The 23,565-nt window shown below is 51.1% G+C and overlaps 1 protein-coding gene and 1 long non-coding RNA gene across 2 annotated transcripts in view; one reads left to right on the top strand and one right to left on the bottom strand.

The window, feature by feature from the left end:
• Positions 1 to 297: 297 nt before the first annotated feature.
• Positions 298 to 10,856, bottom strand: LOC145722303 (uncharacterized). The gene is made up of 3 exons (XR_014146458.1): positions 10,579 to 10,856; positions 3,473 to 3,587; positions 298 to 2,589 (listed from the first exon to the last, which is right to left on the bottom strand). It is a non-coding gene; the product is annotated as an uncharacterized LOC145722303 (long non-coding RNA).
• Positions 10,857 to 10,982: 126 nt separating this feature from the next.
• The window catches only part of QSOX1 (quiescin sulfhydryl oxidase 1), a 34,220-nt gene continuing 21,637 nt past the window's right edge, over positions 10,983 to 23,565 (top strand). Inside the window, exons 1-2 of the mRNA XM_081824783.1 lie at positions 10,983 to 11,277; positions 18,123 to 18,223. Coding sequence (XP_081680909.1) covers positions 11,016 to 11,277; positions 18,123 to 18,223 — 363 coding nt within the window. The 5' untranslated portion in view covers positions 10,983 to 11,015. The remainder of the gene's footprint in view (positions 11,278 to 18,122; positions 18,224 to 23,565) is intronic.

Here is a 23,565-nt window from a genome sequence, read left to right as displayed (position 1 = left end):
AGCAGGGGAAGGAAGAAGGAGAGGGAGAAGGAGACTCCCCGCTGAGCAAGGAGTCCAATGTGGGACTCAATCCCAGGACCACGAGATCATGACCTGAGCTGAAGGCCCACGCTCTGAGCCACCTGAGCCACCCAGGCGGCCCTTATTTTTTATGTTTTAATATTTTTTTTAAGTAGGCTCCACACCCAGCATGGAGCCCAACGTGGGGCTTGAACTCATGAACCTGAGATCAAGACCTGAGCTGAGGTCAAGAGTCAGACGCTTAACCAACTGAGCCACACAGGCGCCCCCAAACTTCCATTTTAGACCAGAGGTTATGGTGCCCAGCTGCCTATGAGACAAGGCTAACCACCGAACTGCAGAGCTTGGCACTCAGAGAGATGTAATGGCTCCGTGCCCAGACATAGCCCAACTAGAAAGCCCATCCGTCCAACAGGAGCATCCTCTCAAGGAGCTGGGCAGGAGGGTGGAACCCAGGGCTGAAGGGGTGTGGCTGAACCACGGGCAAGAGCATGGAGCAAGTGGTTTCCATAAAGAAGGAGGGTGAAGCCTCAAGAAATCTTTCAGGATGTTTGCTGATAGCAAGGCCATCATAAAATAAGAATGCAACATCTGGATTCTGATATGGTCACCTGAGAACATAACACTCCATATTTCATTTGGGCAATTGATGCACCAAGCACTGAGAGCTACTGTGGGCTAGGCAAGTTCTTGCAAGGTATTCTTTCTTCTTTATGTATGTTTCGTCCCATTTTTGCACCCAAATGGCTTGAGTCAAGTTTATCCGGATACCTGAAAATCTCTAGTATATTCATGATACATCTTGACATAGGTAATGTGACCCCCAGATGTACTCAGACCTCAGCCTTCCCTACTATTTTTTAAAACAACTCTTAGTTGTGCCCTACTGTCCCAGGCACTGTGCTAGACTCTCACATTCTCCCATCTGATCCTTACACTTACGCCTCCTAGTGGTGGTCCTCATCTGCTTTGGTCTGCACAGCCCCATCCGACCTCTTTCCCAGATAACAGTAATTCTTTTGGGGCGGTGGAGGGAGGGGAACTGCTCCTTTCTTACTCCGGACATGTAGTCCTGGTTGGGGCTGCCAATTCCTGTGCTCACCCCGCTACCTAGAGGAATGGATAAGTTGCCTGGGATGAACCAGTGATGATACACCATCTCCCTGTTCATTGTGAGTGATCTGGGAATGAACACATAACCCAGGCCTGGCCAGAATTTTTCCCCAGTACGTTTTAAACTAGGGTCAGGAGACAAGTCCTGTCTTTTCCCTCTGACCTCAAAGATGAAAGCATAGGACTACAGTTCTAGACTTTTGGAGGCAGCCAGGCTGCGAGAATAAAGCCAATGTGGAGACTAGAAGTGCAGAGAGACAGAGGGAGCCCAGGTGTCTCTGAGGTCAGATATGCCTTTGCCCTACCCTTGACCTGGTTCCTCAAGGCCATTGATTCCCCTTTCCTGCTTTAGCCAGTTTAGTTTAGGATTTCATGGAATGTAACCAAGAGTCTTCTGAAGGTGTTCTTTATTCAGACAAATCCGAGTCTCAGGCAGCCCCTGCAGCAGGCCAAGAGTGTCAGATCCTGTTCCTCTGAGTTTGGACATGCTTTTGAAATTCTCTTGCTTCCTTTATATCTGCTACCCCTAACACAGTGGTTAGAAGCTCACAGCTTGGGCTTCAGCTCACAGCACTGCTAAGATAGGCTGGAATCGTCAAAGACTTGACTACAATTCTGAGAGGTGACAGCAAGCAAATAAATAACAGGAGGCAATAAATGTACAAAACAGACATGATTGCAGAGCACAAGTCTTCAGCTAGCTCGCCGCAGGGCCTGCAGACCCATTCGACTGCGTGAGCTATACTGAGAATTGCTTCATTCTCAACCCGAAGATGTGGCAAAAGATTTTAGCAATCCAGCCTGGGAGCCCTGCTTGCTAGCTGAGTCTGACCACACATAGAGAGCATGGTTTAAAACATTAGCTAATTTTAAAAAATTAAAACGTGGCAAACCAAATCTGATTTATAGATGCAATGCAATCCCAATCAAAATCCCAGCAGGCTTTTTTTTTAATTTTAGAATTCATTAGCTGATTCTAAAATTCACATAGAAACATAAAGAACTAGAATAGCCAAAACAATTTTGAAAAAGAGAAACAAAATCAGAGGATGTCTGCTAATTAAAGAATTACTATAGCGATTCCTTGAAAAGTTAAACATATGTAAACAAATGTAAAAGTTGAAACTATAATACTTCTAGAAGAAAACATATAAGAAAATCTTTGTGACCCTGGGGTAGGCAAAAATTTCTTAAGACACAAAAAGTACAGACCTTAAAAAAAAAATGATAAATTAGACTTCATGAAAATACTTTTTTTTTTTAAGATTTAATTTATTTATTTGAGAGACAGAATGAGACAGAGAGAGAGCATGAGACAGGGGAGGGTCAGAGGGAGAAGCAGACTCCCTGCTGAGCAGGGAGCCCGATGCGGGACTCGTTCCTGGGCCTCCAGGATCATGACCTGAGCTGAAGGCAGTCACCCAACCAACTGAGCCACCCAGGCGCCCTTCCACTCTGCAAGAGACACCATTAAGAAAATGAATAGGCAAGCTATTAGCTGATAGAAAACGTTTGCAAAGTATATATCTGACAAGGATTTGCATCTAGCAAATATGCACATATATATGTGCAGAACTCTTACAACTCAGTAATAAGTCAACCAAATCTTTCAAAAAGGTACACGAAGGGGCACCTAGGTGGCTCAGTTGATTGAGCGTCTGACTCCTGATTTCAAGTCAGGTCATGATCTCAGGGTTGTGGGATTGAGCCCCGCATCAGGCTCCACGTTCAGTGTGGAGTTGGCTTGAATTCTCTCTCTCCCTCTCCCTCCCCCCTGCTTGTACTCTCTCTCTCTAAATAAAATCTTTGAAAAGTAAAAATAAAAAGGTACCCCAAATTTTGATACTTCATATACAGAAAAAGATTTAAGAGCCATGAAAAGATGTCCAATCATTAGTTACCAAGGAAATGCAAATTAAAACCAAAATGAGATGTCACTACCACCTACCAGAATAGCTAACATTAAAAAAAGATGGACACCACCGAATCTTGGCAAGGATACAGTGCATGCTGGACTCTCATACATTGCTGGTGGGAATATAAAATGACACAACCACTTTGAGAAAAGATCAGCAACTTCCAATACTGAACACTGTAATCCCCCCGTATCTGCGGGGGGTTTGTTCCAAGACCCTCAGGGGATGCCTGAAACCACGGAGAGTGTTGAACCCTATATATGTGATGTTTTTCCTGTACGTACACACCTATGATAAAGGTTAATGAGAAATTAGGCACAGTAGGAGATTAACAACAATAACTAATATTAAAATAGAATAATGATAACACCACACTGTAATAAAAATTATGTACATGGAGTCTCTTATTGTACTGTCCTCACCCTTCTTCTTGAGATGAGAGAATGCCTGTGTGACGGATGAAGCGAGGGAATGACGTAAGCCTTCTTCAGTCAGCAGAAAGATCATCTGCTTCTGGTTCCTCTTGACAGCAGGTAACTGAAACCATGGAAAGGAAAACTGTGGACAGAGGCAGAGGGGGGACTACTGTCCACACCAAACCTGTGACACAGAAATCCGCCCCCCCGCCAAGATGGAGGTCTCTTGGGTGTAGAGGCTGAGTCTCCTCAGATCTGCCAGCCTGCGGGAGGGGGAGGTCAGCTTGCTGGCCACGCTCAGCCCCTGTAGAGAGGGCCTGTAGTCAAGAGACATGTTTAATTACAGGGAGAAGTGTAAGGAACACGTCATGGAGGCACCTCTAAGCCTCATTCTGCAATCAGCTTGATCTGTAAGAAAGCAGAGGAGTTGGCATCTCTATTTGTTTCTTGTGCTTGTTCCTTACTGGAGAGGGGACACAGTGGTATTACTCATTAACACAGACCCTCAACCCCCTCCCCAATCCCCTTTGCTGAGCAGCGTGCTGCTCATAAGCACTTGATTATCCCAAACTGGGAGGTGATTACCGTTAGCTTTCTGCTGAGATCCGTGCACCGTATGCCTTCTAGACAGCTCACCAGAACTTCTTGCTCCAAGCTCCAGATTCCAGACTGGGGACAATGTCTTTCTGCAGTGGGCAACTGGCCCCGGAAATGCCCTCACTCTGATGCCAAGACCGGGCCTCTACACCTAAGTGTGGCCTGACCTTCACACATTCGACTGCAAGTCAACCAACCACTCAAACTCTTTTCCTGTTTTTTTATGGGCCATCAAAATTTCCAAACTATTTTGGGGACCAAAATAGGGTGCCAACTTTTCATTTTATTCATCCTCTATCATCATCATTCATTTTTAAAAAATAGATTGTATCTTTTTTTAATAGATTATATCTTTTAGAGCAGTTTTAGGCTCCCAGCAAAACTGAGCAGAAAGTACAGAGAATTCTCACACACCTCGCTGTCACTACACATACTTCTCCCACCATCAACATCCTGCTGCAAAGTGGTACATTTGTTATAATCTATGACCCTCCTTTGGCACATCATTATTGCCTGAAGTCTATAGTTTACATAAGGGTTCACCCTTGGTGTTGGGCATTCTACACTTCTTGAAAACTCTACAATGACCTGGATTCACCATTACGGGATCACACAGAGTAGTTTTGCTGCCCTAAATATACTCTGTGCTTATCTATTCATCCCTCAATCATTTCATTTTTTTAAAAAAACACTTAAGAAATCAGAAAAGAATCTCAACATAGAAATTTTTAACCTGGGCGCCTGGGCGGCTCAGTCGGTTAAACGGCTGCCTTCGGCTCCGGTCATGATCCCAGGGTCCCGGGATCAAGCCCCACATCGGGCTCCCTGCTCAGCGGGGAGCCTGCTTCTCCCTCTCCCTCTGCCTGCCACTCCTCCTGCTTGTGCTCGCTCTCTCTCTCAGATGGATGGATAAAATCCTTTTTTTAAAAAAAAGATTAAAAAAAAAAGACATTTTTAACCCTTGGACTGGTGAAACTAGTCTGAGGACAAGTGGAACTGCAACCAAATAAGACAATCACCACAGCATTCTTAGACAAGAACTCTGCACCTCAAGTGGTCTCTGTGCCCATTTTACAGATGAGGAAACTGAAGCTCAGCCAAGTAGAGGTAGTGGCCAAGGACTGAAACCCAAGGACCTTAACTCCAGAGATCAAGCGCTCAACTGCCACACTCCAGCGTCTTCCTAAAGAATTCCCAGACCAGTAGCTTTGAGGTAGAAGGAGGGTTTCCCCATGCTAGCCCCAGGTGACTGCTCTCTTCTGACCCCTCCCTCCACACGCACATGCAATGTGCAACTTCCAACATGTACGATATCATTGTATTGGTCTTCTCTTCAGGCAAATTCTGAGAAGGCTTTTTGTCATAAACCAAGAAGTTTATGAATTCCGTCCCTTCTCAGGCCTAGTGTTACACTTTATAGTTATGTGTATTTATCTGCGATACAGGAACTACAGGACACACCCTTACACCGTGGCAGAAAATATTTTAAATTAAGACCCCTACTCCAGAAACCTAAAGGTCTCTCAAATAAATCGCACAGGATCACTAAGTTGGCAAAGTCCCCAGAAGCCTTCTACGGGGAGCACTGGGCAGCCTCTGCCCAGCACTCAGTGATGTGGTCTTCTTGCTTTTGACCTCAGGCCTCATTTGATGACTTGCAGGTTCCCAGAAGCTTTCACTCCTGATATGAGCCAGAGAGCCCAAACAACAAGGCCTCGAGTTTATAGCCTTTCATCTTCATTCCACTTTAAATAGTTTGTCCTTCTGGGGCACCTGGGTGGCTCAGTCATTGAGCATCTGCCTTCTGCTCAGGTCATGGTCCCAGGGGCCTGGGATCCAGTCCCGCATCGGGCTCCCTGCTCCGAGGGAAGCCTGCTTCTCCCTCTCCCACTCCCCCTGCTTGTGTTCCCTCTCTCGCTGTATCTCTCTCTGTCAAATAAATAAAATCTTTAAAATAAATAAATAGTTTGTCCTTCTGTGTGTTGAGGTGGGGGTGGGGCTATTCCCATTGAATTGCCATCCCGTGACCTAGGATGAGGGAAGCTGTACATGAACATGGGGTTCTGCCCCGGATATTCCATTCACACACACCCCCTTCTCAATACTTCAACCGTCATGTTGGAAAGCCTGACAAAAATGGACTCTACCATTGCCTTGCTGTTGGGGAAGGTCATCAAAAAGACGAGACTGCTAATTGACCTGTGAGCTGGACCCGAGCACTTGGAGGCTCCTCAGCCCTTCCTCTGTCCTTGGAATGTGGGTTCTGCTTGCCTCTCCTAGAGGCTCCTAGAGGCTGCTCCAAGGACGGAGCCTGGAGATAGTGATGTGGTGTTAAGAACACTTACACGGTTTATGTGACTGAATCCTTTTAAAGGCCTCTTTATGTTCTTTTAAGATTTGGCAGGCGAGTGCAGGAATCCATTAGTCGTACTGCTGCCCAAGACAAGCCTCATACAGAAGTTCCCTCGGTTTATTAAAACTGCCACCTGCCAAGCTGGAGTGGCCTGCTTCTCCCTTCTGTCCCTCCCTGCCCTCCGAGTACAGGGTCCAGTTTCAGATTACACCTGGGAAGTTCCTGGGAGGGTTATGAAGCCATTCTTGCTGTGTGGCCTTGACCAAGTCTCTGGACTTCTCTGGGCCTCTGTCTCCTCTAAGATAAGAATATAGCAACTGGACTAAGTGTGAGGGGGAAGGGACGTACATGTTGGAAGGGAAGCTGGGAAGGGACGGCTTAGCCCCCTCTTCTGCTGGCTTTCTCTCACTCCAGTGGTCAGGTGGATCTCCAGCCCTCTGCTCCTACCCAAGAGACTCGCAGAAGGACAGTCAGGGATTTTCGTGTTTCCATTCTCATCTCTAAGGCTTCGAAGGGTCACGTTTAGGGACTCTGTACAAGGGTATTCTCTACTCTCTACCTTCTTCCAACCCGCCTTTTGTCTCGGAAGCTAACTTCCATGGACTACAGGCAGGGCGCCCTCCCCTCTGGCTTTGACTGGGTTTGGCCAATGGGAGGTGCTGGCGGAGGACTAGCCAAGGAAGAGGTAGAAGTAAGACTCTCCCGGTGCCTCCCCGCTCTCCTCCCCACTTCCCTGCAGTGGCGGCATCTGGCAATTCCAGCTCTGGTTGGGTGGCCCCTCTTCCTTGACTCCAGCTCTCACAGGTTCCATCACCAAGTTCCTTTACCTTCTCTCCTCCAGTGGAGGGGCACTCAAAGGACTTCTTGCTGTCACCCCTTTACCCTGCACACCTCTGCAGACAATGCTTCCATTAACAAACACTTCGAATGTGCTTTCTCTTTCCTGCCATACCTCTCTGACGCAGACTCTCAGTACCTCTCTTCTGGCTTTCAGAACTGGTATTCTAACCAACCCCGGCTATGGGGAGGTTCATCTGTAAGATCAAGAGGCGAGTTTTGAAGGGACAAAGCCAAGATCTCTTTGCTGCTGGGCACTTGTCTTCCAGCTACACACACCCTCTCTCCTCCTCGGTGCAAATGAGTGAATGGAAAGTCATCTAATGGTTGGCTACCGGGTGACATGTTTTACCAAACACAATCCTGTTGCTCACCATAATTATCTGTATTTGTGTATAAGCTGCATTCCTCTGACCATCTGTCTTATTTTTGGTTGACCGACTCCCAAATTCCCTCTTTTATTCATGCATAATACATGAATGATTCACAAGTGGGAAAGTCAACAGGGCTCCTTCTACGCCAGTCTCCTCATCTGTAGCAATGGGATAATAAGACTATCAACCTCATAGAGTTGGTGTGAGAATTAAATGAGTAACATCTGTAAGTGTTTAGAACAGCAGGTGCAAAGTATTATCTAACACTATTATTGTACTCTCTCGTCTGGTCCTCTTGCCTCACCTTCCTACAGCTTGTATGTAGGAAGGGGAGTAGGGGACCTGGGTAGGAATTCCTAAGTCCCCCACCCCCACCCCACCCCCACCACTTTCAATGTTTTCCTCAGCTTTCCCCTCCCCCTCCATATCCCACTGCTGAGTAGATTTCCTTCTTTGCCATCTTTTTATCCCAGGAAGCTTCTGGAAGGGCAACCAGGGCAAGTTGTGATCCTTATGTTTTCTGCTTTCAATTCCAGACCAGTGGTTTTCAGATCGTGGCCTGGAGAGCCCTGAGGCTCCCAAGAAGCCCCCAAACCCCAGAAAGTGGGTGTCCCTCCAGGTCACACTCTTTAGCTTGCTTTTATCTGTTCAAGCTTCCTTTCAAGATTCTGTTTGATCAAAGGCTTCCAAGACTTTAAAGAGTTGAAAATCCCTGTTCTGAGATATTGCAACTCTCAGTCTTAATTTCTTGACCCCCATTGCCAAGAAACTTTCTCTACGTCATTCAAATAGTTTGTATTCTTTTCCACTTCTGACGCTCTGAAATGGATATGTGAACAAGCAAATCTTTGTGTACTCGTCTGGGATGTCTTTCCCAGGTGCTCAACACATTCAGCCAATATTGTCTCCCTAATTCTCAGGCCTCTAGGGAAGATAACTACAGCACTGTTTAACAATAGAGACACTTGAAGGCACTTGACTTTTACTGGCACCCCAGCCAGCCACTGGAATACTTCCAAGCCCAGGAATCAAAAGACTACTAGGACTCTATCCTGATAAGCCTGGGCCAAGCCTGGCCCTAAGACTGCTAGGAGAGAGGGAAGCTCCCTGGACTGGCAGGGAGGAGCACTCAGCGTCTGGAATTCGCTGTGGGAGTTTGGGGAGGTACTAACACCCAACCGGTCAACATATGATTTCTTCATGCAGTTCAAGACTTTTGGGACATGGGTGCCTGGGTGGCTCAGTTGGTTGGGCGACTGCCTTCGGCTCAGGTCATGATCCTGGAGTCCCTGGATCGAGTCCCGCATCGGGCTCCCTGCTCGGCGGGGAGTCTGCTTCTCCCTCTGACCCTCCCCCCTCTCATGTGCTCTCTCTCTCATTCTCTCTCTCTCAGATAAATGAATAAAATCTTTAAAAAAAAAAAAAAGACTTTGGGGACAGAGACTATGAATACAGAAAAGGAGCAAAAGCCCTAAGGTGCAGATCTCTGCCTGGAATGCCTTCACCTTAGATTGCTACACACTCCCTCTCATACTTCATTTGGCTCAAATGTTACCTCATTAGAACTGCCTTAAGACTGGGGGCAAGAGAAGCCCCTACCTTGGGTTCTGAGCTCTCTGGCCCTCCTCTAACCATACCCCTTTCCACAGAGCAAGAAGCCCATGGGCCAAGGGGATGTGCCCACCCAAAACTCCTGCTCCTCACCCCGTCTTAGATCATACTGTGGGTACCCAAGGCCCTAGAATTCTCTGTCCCTATAGCACCGGGCCAGCTTCTAGAGACTGCATTGGCCTTCCCACCCTCTTCAGGAGCCAAGAAACAGCTATTTGTAGGAGGTGTGGATGAAGCTCAGATGTGCAGACCCAAATATGACAGGTGTGGGCACGCGGTCTGTTGAAGTATGGGACAGAGTTGGAGTGCAAAGAGTAGGAGGAAGGTCGAGGGCCAGGGACCAGTTACCACCTAAGCCACCCCATTCCAGTGCACATCTTGGGGGAGTCCAGGAATTCTAAACTTAAATTTGGCCTTCTAGATTATGATGAAGGTACACTGTCACAATGAAAGGATAGGAATTTTACATACCAGTTTAACTTGGTTTGTAATTTTTAAATATGCAGACATACAATAAGTACTTCTCCATTTGTACTTCTGACCCTGGCCCTGTAAATAGGAGGGGTAGACCCACCCCTGATCACACTGTGTAAAATAAAATAGCACTTCCTCTGTCACTCTATTCTTACCCTACTGTATAGTTCTTCATAGCATTTGTCACCATTAGATCTACATTTACTTGTATATCATCTCTTTATCCCTATCCCCACTAGAATGGAAGTGGGTGACTGTAGAGTCTTGGTTTTGTTTACTGTCTTATTCTTAGTACCTAGAGCAGTGCCTGGCACAAAGAAACCACTCAGTAAACTCAGCTGAAGGAATAATGAGTCGAGTCTCAGATGGCTTACAGATGAGGTGGGCTAACGGAAAAAAACACACAGGAAAACGATCATGCGTGACAACCCTCTGAGGAGCTCTTTCTCCCCGTAAAATCACTCCGCCTAGGAGCTACAAAAGGTGACCAGGGAACATCAACCTAAACACCTTAATACACACGAACACAAAATTAGTTATCGGGTTACTTGTGAGAGGGACACTTGAGTGCGGAGGGCTTCCAGTAGCCTGGAAAATTAGATGTGGAGAACCTGGGCTGCTGGGAGCCCCCACTGGAGGAATCTCCGCACAAACTTACGGGGGTGGCCAGACCTCTGTGCCAGGAAACCCTGTGATTGCAGCGCAATGGCCCACGCCATCCGGCCCAGCCTAAAGTGGGGAGGGAGCTTCTCATCCATGACTGTTTCCCTTGGATGGTCACAGGCCTCAGGAGTGTGGGCACATCTCATCCCTGTGGGGCCATGATGATGATCATAGACCCGGAGACCTTCCCTCTTCTCTCTCACCTGCTTCTAACTCACATCTTATTGCGTGGAGGGATCCCCAGAACTTTCTTGGTACGGCATGAATCGGTCCAATCTATTCCAACTTACTCCTTTTCCGTTAGATACGCGGCTCGTGAGAAGCCAAATGACCTCCTCGAGTCCCCAGCAGCCACCGGAATACCGGTCCGGGCCTCTGCCGGGCAAACGCCCCTCTCGTCTGCGGGTAGGGGCTCCTGGCCCGGGCTGCGCTCCCCGCCCCCTGAGCCCGGAGGCGGGAATCCGCTAGCGCAGCTCCCGGGCCGCGGCGGACCGCGGGGCGGGGAAGGGGGGCGGTGCCGGGCCGCGGAGGGGCGGAGCCCCCGAGGCTCCTCCCCGCGACGGACGCTGGAGGAGCCGCGGAGCGGCTGGGCGCCCACTCGTCCGAAACTGGTGCGCGGTGGTGGGCGCGGCGGTGCAGGATGGGCTGGTGCGGCTGCCGCTTCGGGCCGCCGCCGTCGCGGCTGCTGCTGCCGCTGCTGCTGGCGGTGGCCGGTGCCGGCGCGGCCCCGCGCTCCGCGCTCTACTCGTCCTCTGACCCGCTGACGCTGCTGCAGGGAGACACGGTGCGCGGCGCCGTGCTGGGCTCCCGCAGCGCCTGGGCCGTGGAGTTCTTCGCCTCCTGGTGCGGCCACTGCATCGCCTTCGCCCCGACGTGGAAGGCGCTGGCCAACGACGTCAAAGGTGAGGGGCGGGCGGGCCGGGGGAGGGGCGAATCTCCTCGCGCCCCGCGGGCCGATCCCCGCCACCTGCCGGGCCGATCCCCGCCACCTGCCGGGCCGATCCCCGCCACCTGCCGGGCCGAGGGCCTCTCCCACCCGGCCCGCCTCCCCCGGCCCGGGGCCTCCGCCCACCTCTTCCTTTCTGCCCCTCGCACTTCCCCCGCGGTTTCCAGCCCTCAACTGCATTTTTGGCTCCCGCGCCTCGCAGTCTCTTTCCCCTTGGCCGGTGTCCCGAGCTTCTCCCCACTCCCGGCGGCCCGGGCCCTCACACCTGCTCTGCTTTCCCGTCGGTCTTCAGACGGCTTACTGCCCCCATCCCTGCGCCGGCCTCTCCTTTGTTCGTCCTCCTGCTCTGCTGACACCTTACGGCCTCCTCTGCAGTCGCCCGTGGCAGTCCCCTTCCTCTCGCACAGGGACCCATGTCGCCTTCCTGCCGAGTTCCCCGGCTGCCGTGGGATCCGTGCTGGGGAGAAAAGGAACTGACACTCCGTCTGCCAACCCCTTGGCTAGTTGACCCAGCTGCCACCTAGACGTCTCTTCTCAGCTTTACTTTTGAGACAGAGTTTTCCTGTGTGGGTTCTAGGCCTCTCCTGACCCAGCGCCTCCAGCTCATTAGTGGGGAGGCCACACCTTCTCTCTTCCCCTTGGCCATGCACCCTCTCAGACCCTTCTGTTTTAACCCATGAACCCAGAGGCCTGACCGAAGGCAGCCTCTTGGTGTGTGTTTGGCCCTTTGCTCCATGTTCCTATTCACTGGCCTGACCCTTAGCACCATATTTCCTTGATTCTAAGCCTCTCAGTTGTGAGACATACCATTCATTTACTAACAGCCTGAGGGGCTAGAGAGATAACAAGACCACTAAATGTATAGATATTTAAAGGTGTACTCTATTAGAGAAATGGTAAATTAAAAAAAAAAAACACTTAAGACTAGAACTGAAAAAAATATGGCAATAATGGTAATTGATATTTACAAGTGCTTACTATATGTCTGACACCTTCCTGGCTAAGTACATGACATGCATTATCTCAGAGTTTCCTTTCCAGAATTTAAGGATCTCTGTGGTGTCACACAGCTGCCTGTAGCTCAGATAGTGGGTGTTTGGTGGGTGTGGTGGTAGAGATTTGCTTCTGATTTGCTGCCTCTGAATGAAGCTGCTTCCTGATTGTGTTGCTAGGGCCCTAGCTTGGCTCCTGACTGGAAATTATCACTGAATTAGGACTGTGGGCATCTTAGGGAATAGGCCTCTTTCTAGAGAGAGAACTGGAACTGTTGTTTCCTTGCTGTGCTGTTGGTATTTCTTTTTTTTTTTTAAGATTTTTTTTTTTATTATTCATTTGAGAGAGAGCGAGAGCACAAACCAGGGGAAGGTCAGAGGGAGAGGGAAAAGCAGACTAGCCGCTGAGCGAGGAACCCGACATGGGACTCAATCCCAGGACCCTTGGATCATGACTTGAGCCGAAGGCAGACACGTAACCAACCGAGCCAGCCAGGCGCCCCTAGTATTTCTTGATCAGCTCAACCATTCGTGGTAGAATAGTGCATTTGTAGGCGTTGGTTTTCAAACTCAGGCTACCGCTTCCCCTGAGCAGCTTGCACAGTGGTTACTGAAGTGGCCAGATGGAAAGATGTATACATCTGTTAGCCATATGGTCCTGGAAAGTTATTTTTAACAAAACCGATAAACCATTTTACCTCCAGTGTACACGTAGACACTTGTCTGCATGCCTCTCTGGTCCGATCACCTGATTGTGCCATTTCTCAGCAGCTCCTCGCACTGTTATGGTGCTATCAACACATCTGGTCAGGGCAAGGGGGAGGAAGAGTGTTGAGCATGGAACTGGAACACCTGAGGGGACGTTAGGTGTTCAGAGGACCTCGTGGGCCTGAAAATCATAAAAATCCCCAGGTCAGTTTCCACCTTGAGGTTATGAGAGGTCTCTAATGGCTGCAGATGAACTCAGTCTAGAAGATTCTTGTGTCTTAAGAATGCTGGAGGGAAGGTTTAGCTTCCAGTTGACTCATGTGTTTGGCCTCTTGCAACCCAGAGTTTTCCAATGAATCGCATAGCCAGACACTGACCCAGCTTACTCCTGGGCGAGGGTTGCCACTTCCAAAAGGGGTCTTGCCCTCGTGCATGGAGTGACAGTCTTCCCCTAAAAAAACGCAAATCGAAACTTAATCTCCAGGAAGGACAGTGGAAGCATCAGAGTCTGTGGAGAGGAACCACAGTCAATGGGAAGTAGGAAACCAGAGGTCTCACATGAGCCACGGGGTTGGGTCAGCCCCCTTAACAAGATCGTGTTGGGGGGAGCATCAGCCGAATCTGGTGTCAGTCTGCAGTGATAAAGAATGCCCCCACTCCCATCCAATGGTGAGGCCCTGCTGAGAAGCCGGGGTTGTGCTTACATCATCTCTGTATTCCTGAGGTTCCTTGAGAAAATGGTTGTGGGTCAGCAGAGGGCTCACGCCACCCCGGAGCCTGTTGGAGTGTGCCCCTGCCTTCTGCCAATGGTAGGAGTATCTGGGCTAGGAGCAGTGAGAGTGTGGAAGGTCATGAGGGGGGAGAAACATCCTGCAACCCTGCCCGGCTGGCCTCAGGCCTTTCTCTGACTGGCTAGGGTGCATTTATTCAGTGACTTGTGGGATGGGTTCTCCGGGACAGTTGTTACCATGGACCAGAGCGCTGGCTTCTGAAGATCTGGCTCCTCCGTTTCTGGTCCAGGAAAGCTCTTCTTGTGTCACCATATGTTTGGGAAATTGATTGTGTTCATCTTAGATCTTCATTACTCTTCACTGGCTAATCAATCCCATGAATATTTGTTAAGTGACCTCTATATGCAGAACATTGTTTACATTGCAGTTTGGGAAATGAACTACACACGGCAGGAAAATTGGCAACAGTGAGAAGCTGTGTTTGAAAAAGGCCGAAGGAGTGGCTCGACTGTTTCTTGTAGGAACTCAGGGCAGGGCAAAGTCATGGAGGGCTAATCTGTCAGCAGGCCTTAATTTAAGCAGTTATTTATTACACACTTGCCTTATGCACTTTGCTAAGGGCCTTTACAGGCACTAGTACGTATATATGACCTTTATGAGAAAATATCCGAGCAATCAATGGGTTTTTTTTTGTTTCTAACGGGTAAGTAACTTGCCCGAGATTGTGCAGATACTGGAGGAGGTTCTCGAACCCATCTCTTTCTCTCTAGAACCTAGGCAGGTGGAGAGGTGGGTGAAGGAGGAAGAGTCCTCCGGGTGGGAAAACGGCCACAGAAATGACATTTATAAGGCGTTTGGGTGACACTGAACAGTGGTGGTTTGCCTTTTCTTTTCCACGGTGTAGACCACCTCTCTTGTACCCCGTGACGCCTTAGTGCAGAGCTTGGCACAGGGTAGGAGCCCACTGAACAGTTACGCAGGCCAATGGTGTGAGCCTCACAGGATTCTAAATGAGAATGTAGTGACCAGGCCCTCTGCTGGTGCCGTGGCTCTTCTGGACTCAGGCTTGGGGTGGCAGCCGGGTGTCAAGGCTAGGGAAGGCATTTTGTCTGTCCCGTGACCTCACTGCCCAGAAGTCTGCAACAGGGAGGAAGGGATGTGGTGGTGATGGCAGGGCATGGGCTAACTCCCTGTCAGGACTCCTGGAGACTTGCATGGAGGTCTGGTTCTGACCACTTGACTAGCTCTTGGTGGTTTGGGTGGGTCTGGCCTCTGTATGAATAGGAGCTTGCTTAACATGGGGAGGACTTGTGGCCATTTTTCATGCTGAGAGTTGTTTGCCATCCAGCACTTGAACAGCTGTTCGAGCTGTAAAGGACAGGAGAGACCATCTATCCTGGTCCCTGTTTGACTCATAAGGCCCAGAAAGGAGACATGTGGCCCTCATGGTGCTTTGGCCACTTAGAGCTCTAGGCAAGTCATGTGACCCCGGGTCCATGCCCCTTCCTGGAGTGGTGAGTGGGGGCGGGGATCCTGCCTCTGACTTCAGAAGGAGCCCGTGACCCCCCCTCACTATAGGGTGTCTCTTCACTTGCCACCCAGAGACCATAGATGTCCCAGTTATGCTTGTGTCCCCACACGTCCCCCCTCTCCATTTGCTCATTTACTCTGTTGTTAATAGAGAAGTTACTTTGCCAGGGCAGTAATTGTACCAGGAGACTTTTTTCTCCCCAGGAGTAGGGCTGGGCTGATACTGCTGATGTTAGGTGTTCAGCCCGCAGGTTGTGGTGTTTAAGTCACCTGACACTTTAAAAAGCCTCCCTCGGCCAGTTCTGTTCCTTGACAACCGTGCACTTCACTTAAATGCAGCTTTGCATTACCAGTGGAGCGCCCCGATAAGGGTCCTCTCCATTCCTTGTACAATGACTAGAATGGATGGTCAGGCCCATGGTGATGAGTATCACGCGAGATCTTTATATGTCATTATGGCTCAGTAAGGTATTGACATTGATATTGCTGAGAAACATTCCTTAGCCAGGACTCCCAGCACCTGACTGTCCCCAGCCTACCCCTGTGCCCGGGGCAGGTAGGAACAGGCACCGGTTCCATTTCTTGGAGGGACAGCGAGTCAAGGTATAAAGATAAGGAGTCACAGGGCTACCCAGGAACAAGGGGCTGATAATTCCCAGACATCCCCTTTCCCCCTGGCCCCCACTGCTAACACCCCACTCCCCGCCCCCACCCCCGGCTCTCCTGGTTGGGAAGCCAGCAGAGCAGCTCTCTGTTCTGTCTTGGGCCCTCTTGAGACCAGGGGTTCAGATCCCAGATTTACCACTGATGCAGTGTGCCGTGGGCATGGTTCTCGGATGTTCTTTTACAGAGGAGGAAAGCAGGTCTGGAGATAATAGCTTCTGCCTTGCCCCCGAGGGTAGTTGCACATGGAATGAGATAAGTTAGGCACATAGCAAACTCTTCATAAACTCTGTGTGTGTACGATATCATCATCTAAGAGCTGAGTCTCTGATAGTGACTGGGTGCTTGAGTTAAAGAATCATGTGTCGCTTGAAGACGGCACTGTTTTTACCATTCTCTCTTTCACGGGGAAGGTTGTGATCAGAGCGAACAGCAAAAATAGAAGGGTAATATCCTGCCCCCGGTGAGGTGGCGGGGGAAGAGAAGAGGGTTTGAGTCTGGTAGCCCTTGGACAACTTAGAGACTTCAGTTGCTTTTTGTAGAGTTGGGAGGATAGTGCCCCCCCAGGAGCAGTAGTGGGGAGAGGTGGTGGGCACCCCCTGAGCGCTAGCTCCCTGTCCCTTCAGTCTTCGTGCCTCAGTGGCAGTGGGCAGACTCTGGCCCCGGCGATGGTGAACTCTACTCTCAGAGAGGAGAGGAGCAGCTGAGGCCTTCAGTCCTTGGTCACCCTGCCAGGTGACTTTGTGAGACCGCTGCTGGTGGCCCTCCCTGGTGGAAGGACAAGAAATTGTTCCTCTTCCACCCTTTTGTCTAATCGACTTACTCTTTTGAGAGGCGCCAAGTCTCTCTTGGGGGTTTCCCTGCACAAAGTGACCAGAGCCCGAGATGCAGAGCAGACGGAGCCAAGCCTGGAGCGTGCCAGATGGCCATAGAGGGTGACCTGGGCCTCCCTCGGGCAGGGAAGAAGTCACAGAAGGGCAGCCTGGTGTGCTCTTGCCTGTGATCCAGGGCAGCTCTTCTTGCATGCCTTCCCAGGTGATGGCATCACATTCCCCCCGCTGGCCTGGACCCGCTAGGCTGGGGCAGAGCTGAGAGATGCCGTTCCAGCACCCGAGCTGCTGAGAGCCGGGCCCTCGCCTGGGTCAACCGTGTCATGGGGTCAGCGGTCACGGAGCACCTATTGTGTGCTGCTCACGGGGGAAGCCGGGCAGTGAGGATGCAGAAATGAAGAGGCGCTTAGGGACGGACAGGCTTGTGTCTGTGGAGGAGACCTGAGCAGGGCCCTGTGCCACATGGTGGGCACCAGTCCATCCCACCCCACGGTGTGTGCGGAGCCTGCCTTCCCGCTGAAGCAGCCTCACTGTGACGGAGGACTTGAGTAGGTGTCCAAGGGGCACCTGACCTGGAACCAGAGCTCAGGGGGCCTGCCTGGTAGAGAAGCCTGTTTTCTGCTTCACAGATCTTGGGCCATGGCCCAGAATGGTGCCTTTATGTCCTCTGCCAGTGAGTTTCAGTGGAGCGAGGCCTGCAGCCCGGGGCCTGTTGCAGGAGCGGGGTGCCCAGGCAACTCGGGGAGCTTTTCATCTCCCTCCAGACTCTGGCCTCAGGGCTTCTTTCCCGGTGGTTCCTAGGTTCCAGGTGCCTTTCCCTTCCTCCCCTGGGCTCCCTGCCTCCCTCTCTGGCAGGGGGCCAGTCCTCCCCACCTGTGTGCCACCCATGCAGGCTGGGCTGACTGCCACTACCTCTGGCCACAGAGACCTTCCCGAGCATCCGCCGGGGAGTTGTAAATCTTCGCCCTTCTGGAACTGATGCTCTCTGGAGGGCAGCAGGGGCAGAGGCCATGTCAGGGTTTTTTTCCGGGGGTTCAAGCTCATCTGACATCTTTCTTCAGCCCCTGCAGCCTCCGTGCCCCTCACCCACCCAGAGTCATGGAGGACTGCAGATGCTATCACAGGAGAGCATTGCTTGTGCTATTAGCCACGTCCTAGGCACGGGCTAAGTGCAGAATGACCAGACTATTTCAGAGATCCTTCCTGAGGAAGGGATGAACTTTCTCGTGAGAGCGTGAGGGGCAGGTGCTCTGGGCATTGGTGTGGGGGGAGTGTGGCTTGGGAGAGGTAAGCGGGCAGAGGTGCCGGCCCCTCTTACTTACCTAGTTGTTTTTCTTTTCCCTCCAGGCTGGAGACCGGCCCTGAATGTCGCTGCCCTGGACTGTGCTGACGAGACCAACAGCGCAATCTGCAGAGCCTTCGACATCCCCGGCTTCCCGACCGTGAGGGTGCGTGACAGGGAGGGGAGCGCAGGCGTGGTGCAGCTTCCCGTGCTCCCTGGGCCTCAGAGCTCCGTGGGGTCCTCCCATCGGCTTCAGTCACAGCCCCTGGAGCACTGTCCCTGGGCTTGATGAGACACCTGCTGTAGAGGCAGCAAAGCATGTGAATTGGGAGGTTCATTGGGTCTGACAGGTTCTGCCCTTTAAAAAGGAAGGGGCTGTGGCAGGGGAGGGTAGTTGCGATGGGCTGATTTCAGCTGTGAGGTGGTTTCCGCCTGGGCTGGTGAGAACCCCCAGCTCCCAAGGGCCTCTTTCAAGTGCTTCTCCCTCCTGACTCCCAGCCTTAGAGGCCTGATCTAACCCTATAAAACCCAATTCAGGCTCTGACCCACCCATGGTCAGGATCAGATTCAGGGGGCCTGATGACCTCCCAGAAAATACCAGCAAGCTTCGTCCTCATCAGGCAAGTGCCTTGAGTCCAGGTAGCTCAGAAGTGACCTGTCAGGGTAGCCTCACCCCATGGTCAAATGCCAGTGTCTCAGGCGGCAGGGATCCCCGCATGAGGGCTTTGTCACCCCAGCTCTGGCTGAGAGTAGCGTGAGCTCGCCAGTGAGCTCGCCAGCCTGACAACCTGCCCGCTGTGAGGCATCAACAGCTTAATTAACGTCTGAGCACCTTCCAAGGCACTCAAGTAGGAGGTTCTGGGAAGCCGAGAATGGCAAGGCTGGGCAGGTGTACTCAGTGCCCTCCCCAGGGCTCAGGCCCAGCTATAATCTAATTAGTTTGCTTCCAAATTAAAGAATCGGAATCTGTCTCCCTACCTCCAGCTATAATTAGCCTCCTTCTACCAGAATGGCATCTAGAAAAGCATTTCCTCTGTAACCACTAAGAATAATTCGGAAAGGCCTCTGAAAGCTAAAATGCCAAGCATTGTCCCCTGAACAAGATCTCTGAGCTCAGGGGCCTCGAGTTCCAAGCAGAACCAGGAGCCGGATCTCAGCCTCATTACTCCGAGAATTTGTCTAGGAAGCCAGGCTCCAGGCTCCAGCAAGAATGTCCAGCTTGAACTCCATGTGACCTTTTTATTCCTCATGCCCAGTGAAATCCTGCTGGGCTTGAGATTCCCACAGACTGAGAGGGCTCCCTCCTACATGCTTGTTACCATGTGGGGTCAGGCCTAGACCCCAGGTTTAGCTGAGACCACATCATTTAGAGGTGCCAGTAGAGAGATTGCTTATCAGTCATCTCTTTCAAGTAAAAGACCTCCCTGGCAGGGCCATTGCTTTGCTTTATCCTCATCCCGAGAAACATGTAACTGAAAATACTCAAAACTACTAACCGGGGGCGGACGAGGATCTCTGTTGCTTTTGCTGAGCCAGGGTGAGCAGCCCTGTGTGGGAAGTTGTGGGAAGACCAGTGTATCTGGAGGAGTCCTCGTTCACAGGCTGATGCTTCTCTCAGTGAAGACTGGCCATGGGGGTCCAGCCCCCTGGGAGCGGGATGGGCATCGGTGCCAGGGCCGGCTCAGGACATCCGGGGTGGGGCAGGTGCATTCTGTGGGACCTGGCACCCAAGGCTTGGTGTTTCCACCTGGGAGAGGCCGGGGCTCGGTGGGTGTAAGGAAGGTCCCGAAGCTCCCAGCACCTACCCCAGTCACGCAGCCAACGTAGCCCAAATGCCTCAAGTGATTAATCATCTCCTGCACCGCCCAGCTGGCTGTGGGAGGGGAGTGGGAGGGACCTGCACTGGAAGGGCCCTGGGCTGGTTGTCTTGACCTTCCCCAGCCTCCACATGGGCAGTGCCTGGCTGGGCCCTGGCAGTTCAGTTTCAGCCGGGAGAGGCCCTCAGTGCCCTGTCCTCAGGAATCGAGCCAGGGGGCAAGTGGTTCTAGCTCCCACTGGGTCTCTGCTCTAAGGCCCTATGAAGTAAGATACATACATTTCACAGTGAGATCCAGAAGTTGGTTTGTATGTGATCGCCAACACGAAAGTTTCATAAAACAGTATTTATTCTTCCTAAATGCAGTACCCGCTGCTATTTTCTGTTCCATTTTTTTAAATTAATTAATTATTTTTCCATTTTTTTTTAAAAATACTGGGTGTGATTTGCTAAACTGATGTTACAGTTTAGGTTGCTTCTAATGTTTGGAAAATGCCACTCAAACAGATTGCAGATCCCCAGGGAGTCTAGTGTGCCTGTGGGCATCATGGCTGGACTCCCTGGAAAACAGAGCAGACCCTCAAGGTCAGCCTGGCTGCCAGTGGACCTGTCTGCTGCCCACCCTGGGGTTGAGCCTGTCCTCACTCCTACCCATAAAGGCTGTGAGAACTCTAAGATGAGAGCACACGTTGAACAGGGGAAGAGAGAGTGTTGCTAGTGTGATGGAGACAGATCCACACACGAGGCTGGGTCACCCCCAGGTACATGTGTCATTGTCCCTTTCCTCTGCCTCCTGCCCCTTGTCACCATTTGCAAGCAGTGAGCTTCCACTAGCCCAGCCTGTTTAGCAAACACAGGGCCCTGCAGGCCCTGCTGTGTCAGGGGCCCATCAGACTGGAGCCGGAGCTCAGCTGGAAGAAAACAAAGGTGTGGGTGAGGGAGGGAGGGAGGGAGGGAGGGAGGGAGGGAGGGGGAGGGAGGGGGGAGGGAGGGGGGAGGGAGGGACTAGTTGGCAACAGGTTCCAGCTGGCGCTTAGGGAACCTAGAGGCTGGAACTCGTGGGGAGGGGCCTTGCCATGGGCCACAGGAGTGCCGTCAGGGGGTCATCCGTCAGGACCCCTTGTAGCCAGAGGCCCAGCTGGGATCAAGATTCCAGAGAGCATCAGCGTTGGGGTGAGAGATGACAGAAGTCTCCCCTTTGCAAGATTCTGAGATAATTGATGTGGGTTCAAATCCTGGTTCCACTGCTTACTGTACGTACTGGATATGACTCAGAAGATTGTTTAACAGTGCCTCAGCAACAGGCCTCAGTTTCCTTTGTCTGTAAAAAATGGGATGATAATATCTATACCTAATAGGATTGTTGCCAATGTGACGTGAGGCCTTACATGTGAGAGGGCCAGGACACGGTGTGGGATTACTCGGAGTTCAGTTAATGTTACTGTCCCATCTCCTCCCTAAGTCACCCTGTGGAGCTCACCATAGCTCGTCTGTGGGCACTGCATTTAGGTAGTCCGTTAGGCAGCAGCTATTGAGTGCATGTTTGCTGGGGGCCCTGAGCTTACCAGCCCGCCAGTAGGCGGGGAGTGATCTGTATGCAGCGGATACTGGAGGAGCTCCCTGGGCCTCACTGAGCCCTTTCCCTCAGGCATCAGAGAGAAGGGGACTTCCACTTGGTGTTGAAGGCTGCATGGGGTTGGGCTAGGAGAGGAGGAATGCGGGCCGAGGAGGAAGTGAGAGCAGAGGCCCTGTGTGGGCAGAAGTGTGTGACATGTTGGGAAGACTGGTCTGGCTGGGGCAGAGGCTCATGGGCAGGACTGAGGCAGCACAGTAATGTCAGGGCCCTGAATTCGGGACCAGGAGGTGGATACCCTGTGGGGGTGCAGAGGCTAGGCTGTTACCTTCTGTGGCTCTTGTGAGGGGGGAGATGTCAAGAAGGGTGACTCTGCCTCTCTCTGAAAGAAGGATATGGGCCCCCAGTCACCTGCTCTCCTCTGGCCTCCACAGTCAGTCTCCGGCGTAGGAATGGTTAGCCCTGTGGATCCTCCTGGGCTCCCCGTAAGCTGTTTGGAGACTGGGTCATTTTCCTTGAAACTTGTTTTAAAAGCTTGGATTCAGTGTCATCGATGGTCACCACTGGAAAGTGTGCTTCCCATTCAGCCTTACTTGACCCCTAGAAAGGCAGTTGATGTTGGTGTTGCTTCTTGACAGTTTGGTAAAGACCCGCCTCATGCCTCTGGGGAGATGTGGAGGCAGAGGCTCCTGTGTGAAGTGATGGAAGGAAAGGGACCGGGTGCCGACCGCTCCCAGAAAAAAGAAAACTCACTGCTGATATCTTAATTACCTGTTCCCAAGGAGTTGTGGTGGTTTCCCCTGTGGAGGCACACGCCTCCAACAGCTGACTTAAGAAGGATGCATTTTAATAGGAGGATAAAAATGTGCCCTGACTAGATTTTAATATGATTTTCACATGAGCATCTACAATGATCAAAGGACAGAGGTTCTCTGTTCGACTGAGCAGATGTCTTCTGAGTCCTAGACACTGTGGTGCTTGCCGAGATGCCCAAGTGTAGTCCTGTCCTCAAGAAAGTTCAGGTTTCAGGCCCATCATAGCCGAAGCGTAGGGAAGAGGGGCAGTGGAAGGTAAGTTTTGGAGTTTGGGTCAGATCCTGGAAGGCCTCAAAACACAGTGAGTTTAGACATTATTCACTGGTAGTGGGGGGTCGTGGAAGAGATTTGAGGAGTGACACAATCAGACCAGAGTGGTGCCACTAAGCAAAGTGGCAATGAGGAGCAGCTGGGGAATTAAAAGATGGAGCAGATTAACATTTCTGAGCTCACAGAGGGACAGGTAGGGACTGGTGCATTAGTCCAGGAAATAGGTGGTAAGCCCTGGTCTGGACAAGGCAGCTGGCCCAGAGGACTGTTGAAGAATCACAAAGGCCAAATTCACAGACCTCGTCCACTGACTGGCGGATGGGAGTTGAGGGAGGAGAAGATGCTGGTCTGGTTAACAGGGGAGGACATGGGGTGAGACAAGGAACACAGATGGAGAAACAGGTTGGGGAGGGGTGACTCAGTCTTAGAGGGGTGTGGGGGGCTGGTACCTGTGTGGAGGGCACCAGGAGGAAACAAGTCTAGGACAGGTGAGGACTTGAGACAAAGGGTTCAGATTGCAAATCATTTAGACCAAGTACATGAAGTTGGCAAGGAAGACAAACAGTAGGCTTGTTTGTTCACTCATTCACTTGCTCCTTCATTCAAAAGCATGGATTGACCCCCTGGTTTGTGACGATTCTTCCCAAGGCTTTTTATTTTTTATTTTTTTAAAGATTTTATTTATTTCACAGAGAGAGGGAGAGAGAGGGAGAGAGAGCACAAGCAGGGGGAGCAGCAGAGGGAGAGGGAGAAGCAGGCCTCCCGCCGAGCAGGGAGCCCGATGCGGGGCTCGATCCCAGCACCCTGGGATCATGACCTGAGCCGAAGGCAGTCGCTTAACCAGCTGAGCCACCCAGGCACCCCTGTTATAATTAATTTAATGTTATAAGTGTTTGTAGGTTCAGAAAGCATATAGTTTTCTCTAAAGTAATCTGGCTAATATATTCTCTTATTATGCATATTAACTGACACTCTTTCCTTATTTATTTACCTGAAATTTCTTAGTAATTATCTTTATGTGTTAAAATTATAGT

Source organism: Leptonychotes weddellii, chromosome 6 (assembly GCF_054177405.1).
Source record: "Leptonychotes weddellii isolate Sample4059 chromosome 6, ASM5417740v2, whole genome shotgun sequence".
NCBI classification, from domain to species: domain Eukaryota; kingdom Metazoa; phylum Chordata; class Mammalia; order Carnivora; family Phocidae; genus Leptonychotes; species Leptonychotes weddellii.
Note: the sequence above shows the minus strand (reverse complement) of the source record. Positions and strands in the feature narration are given on the sequence as shown.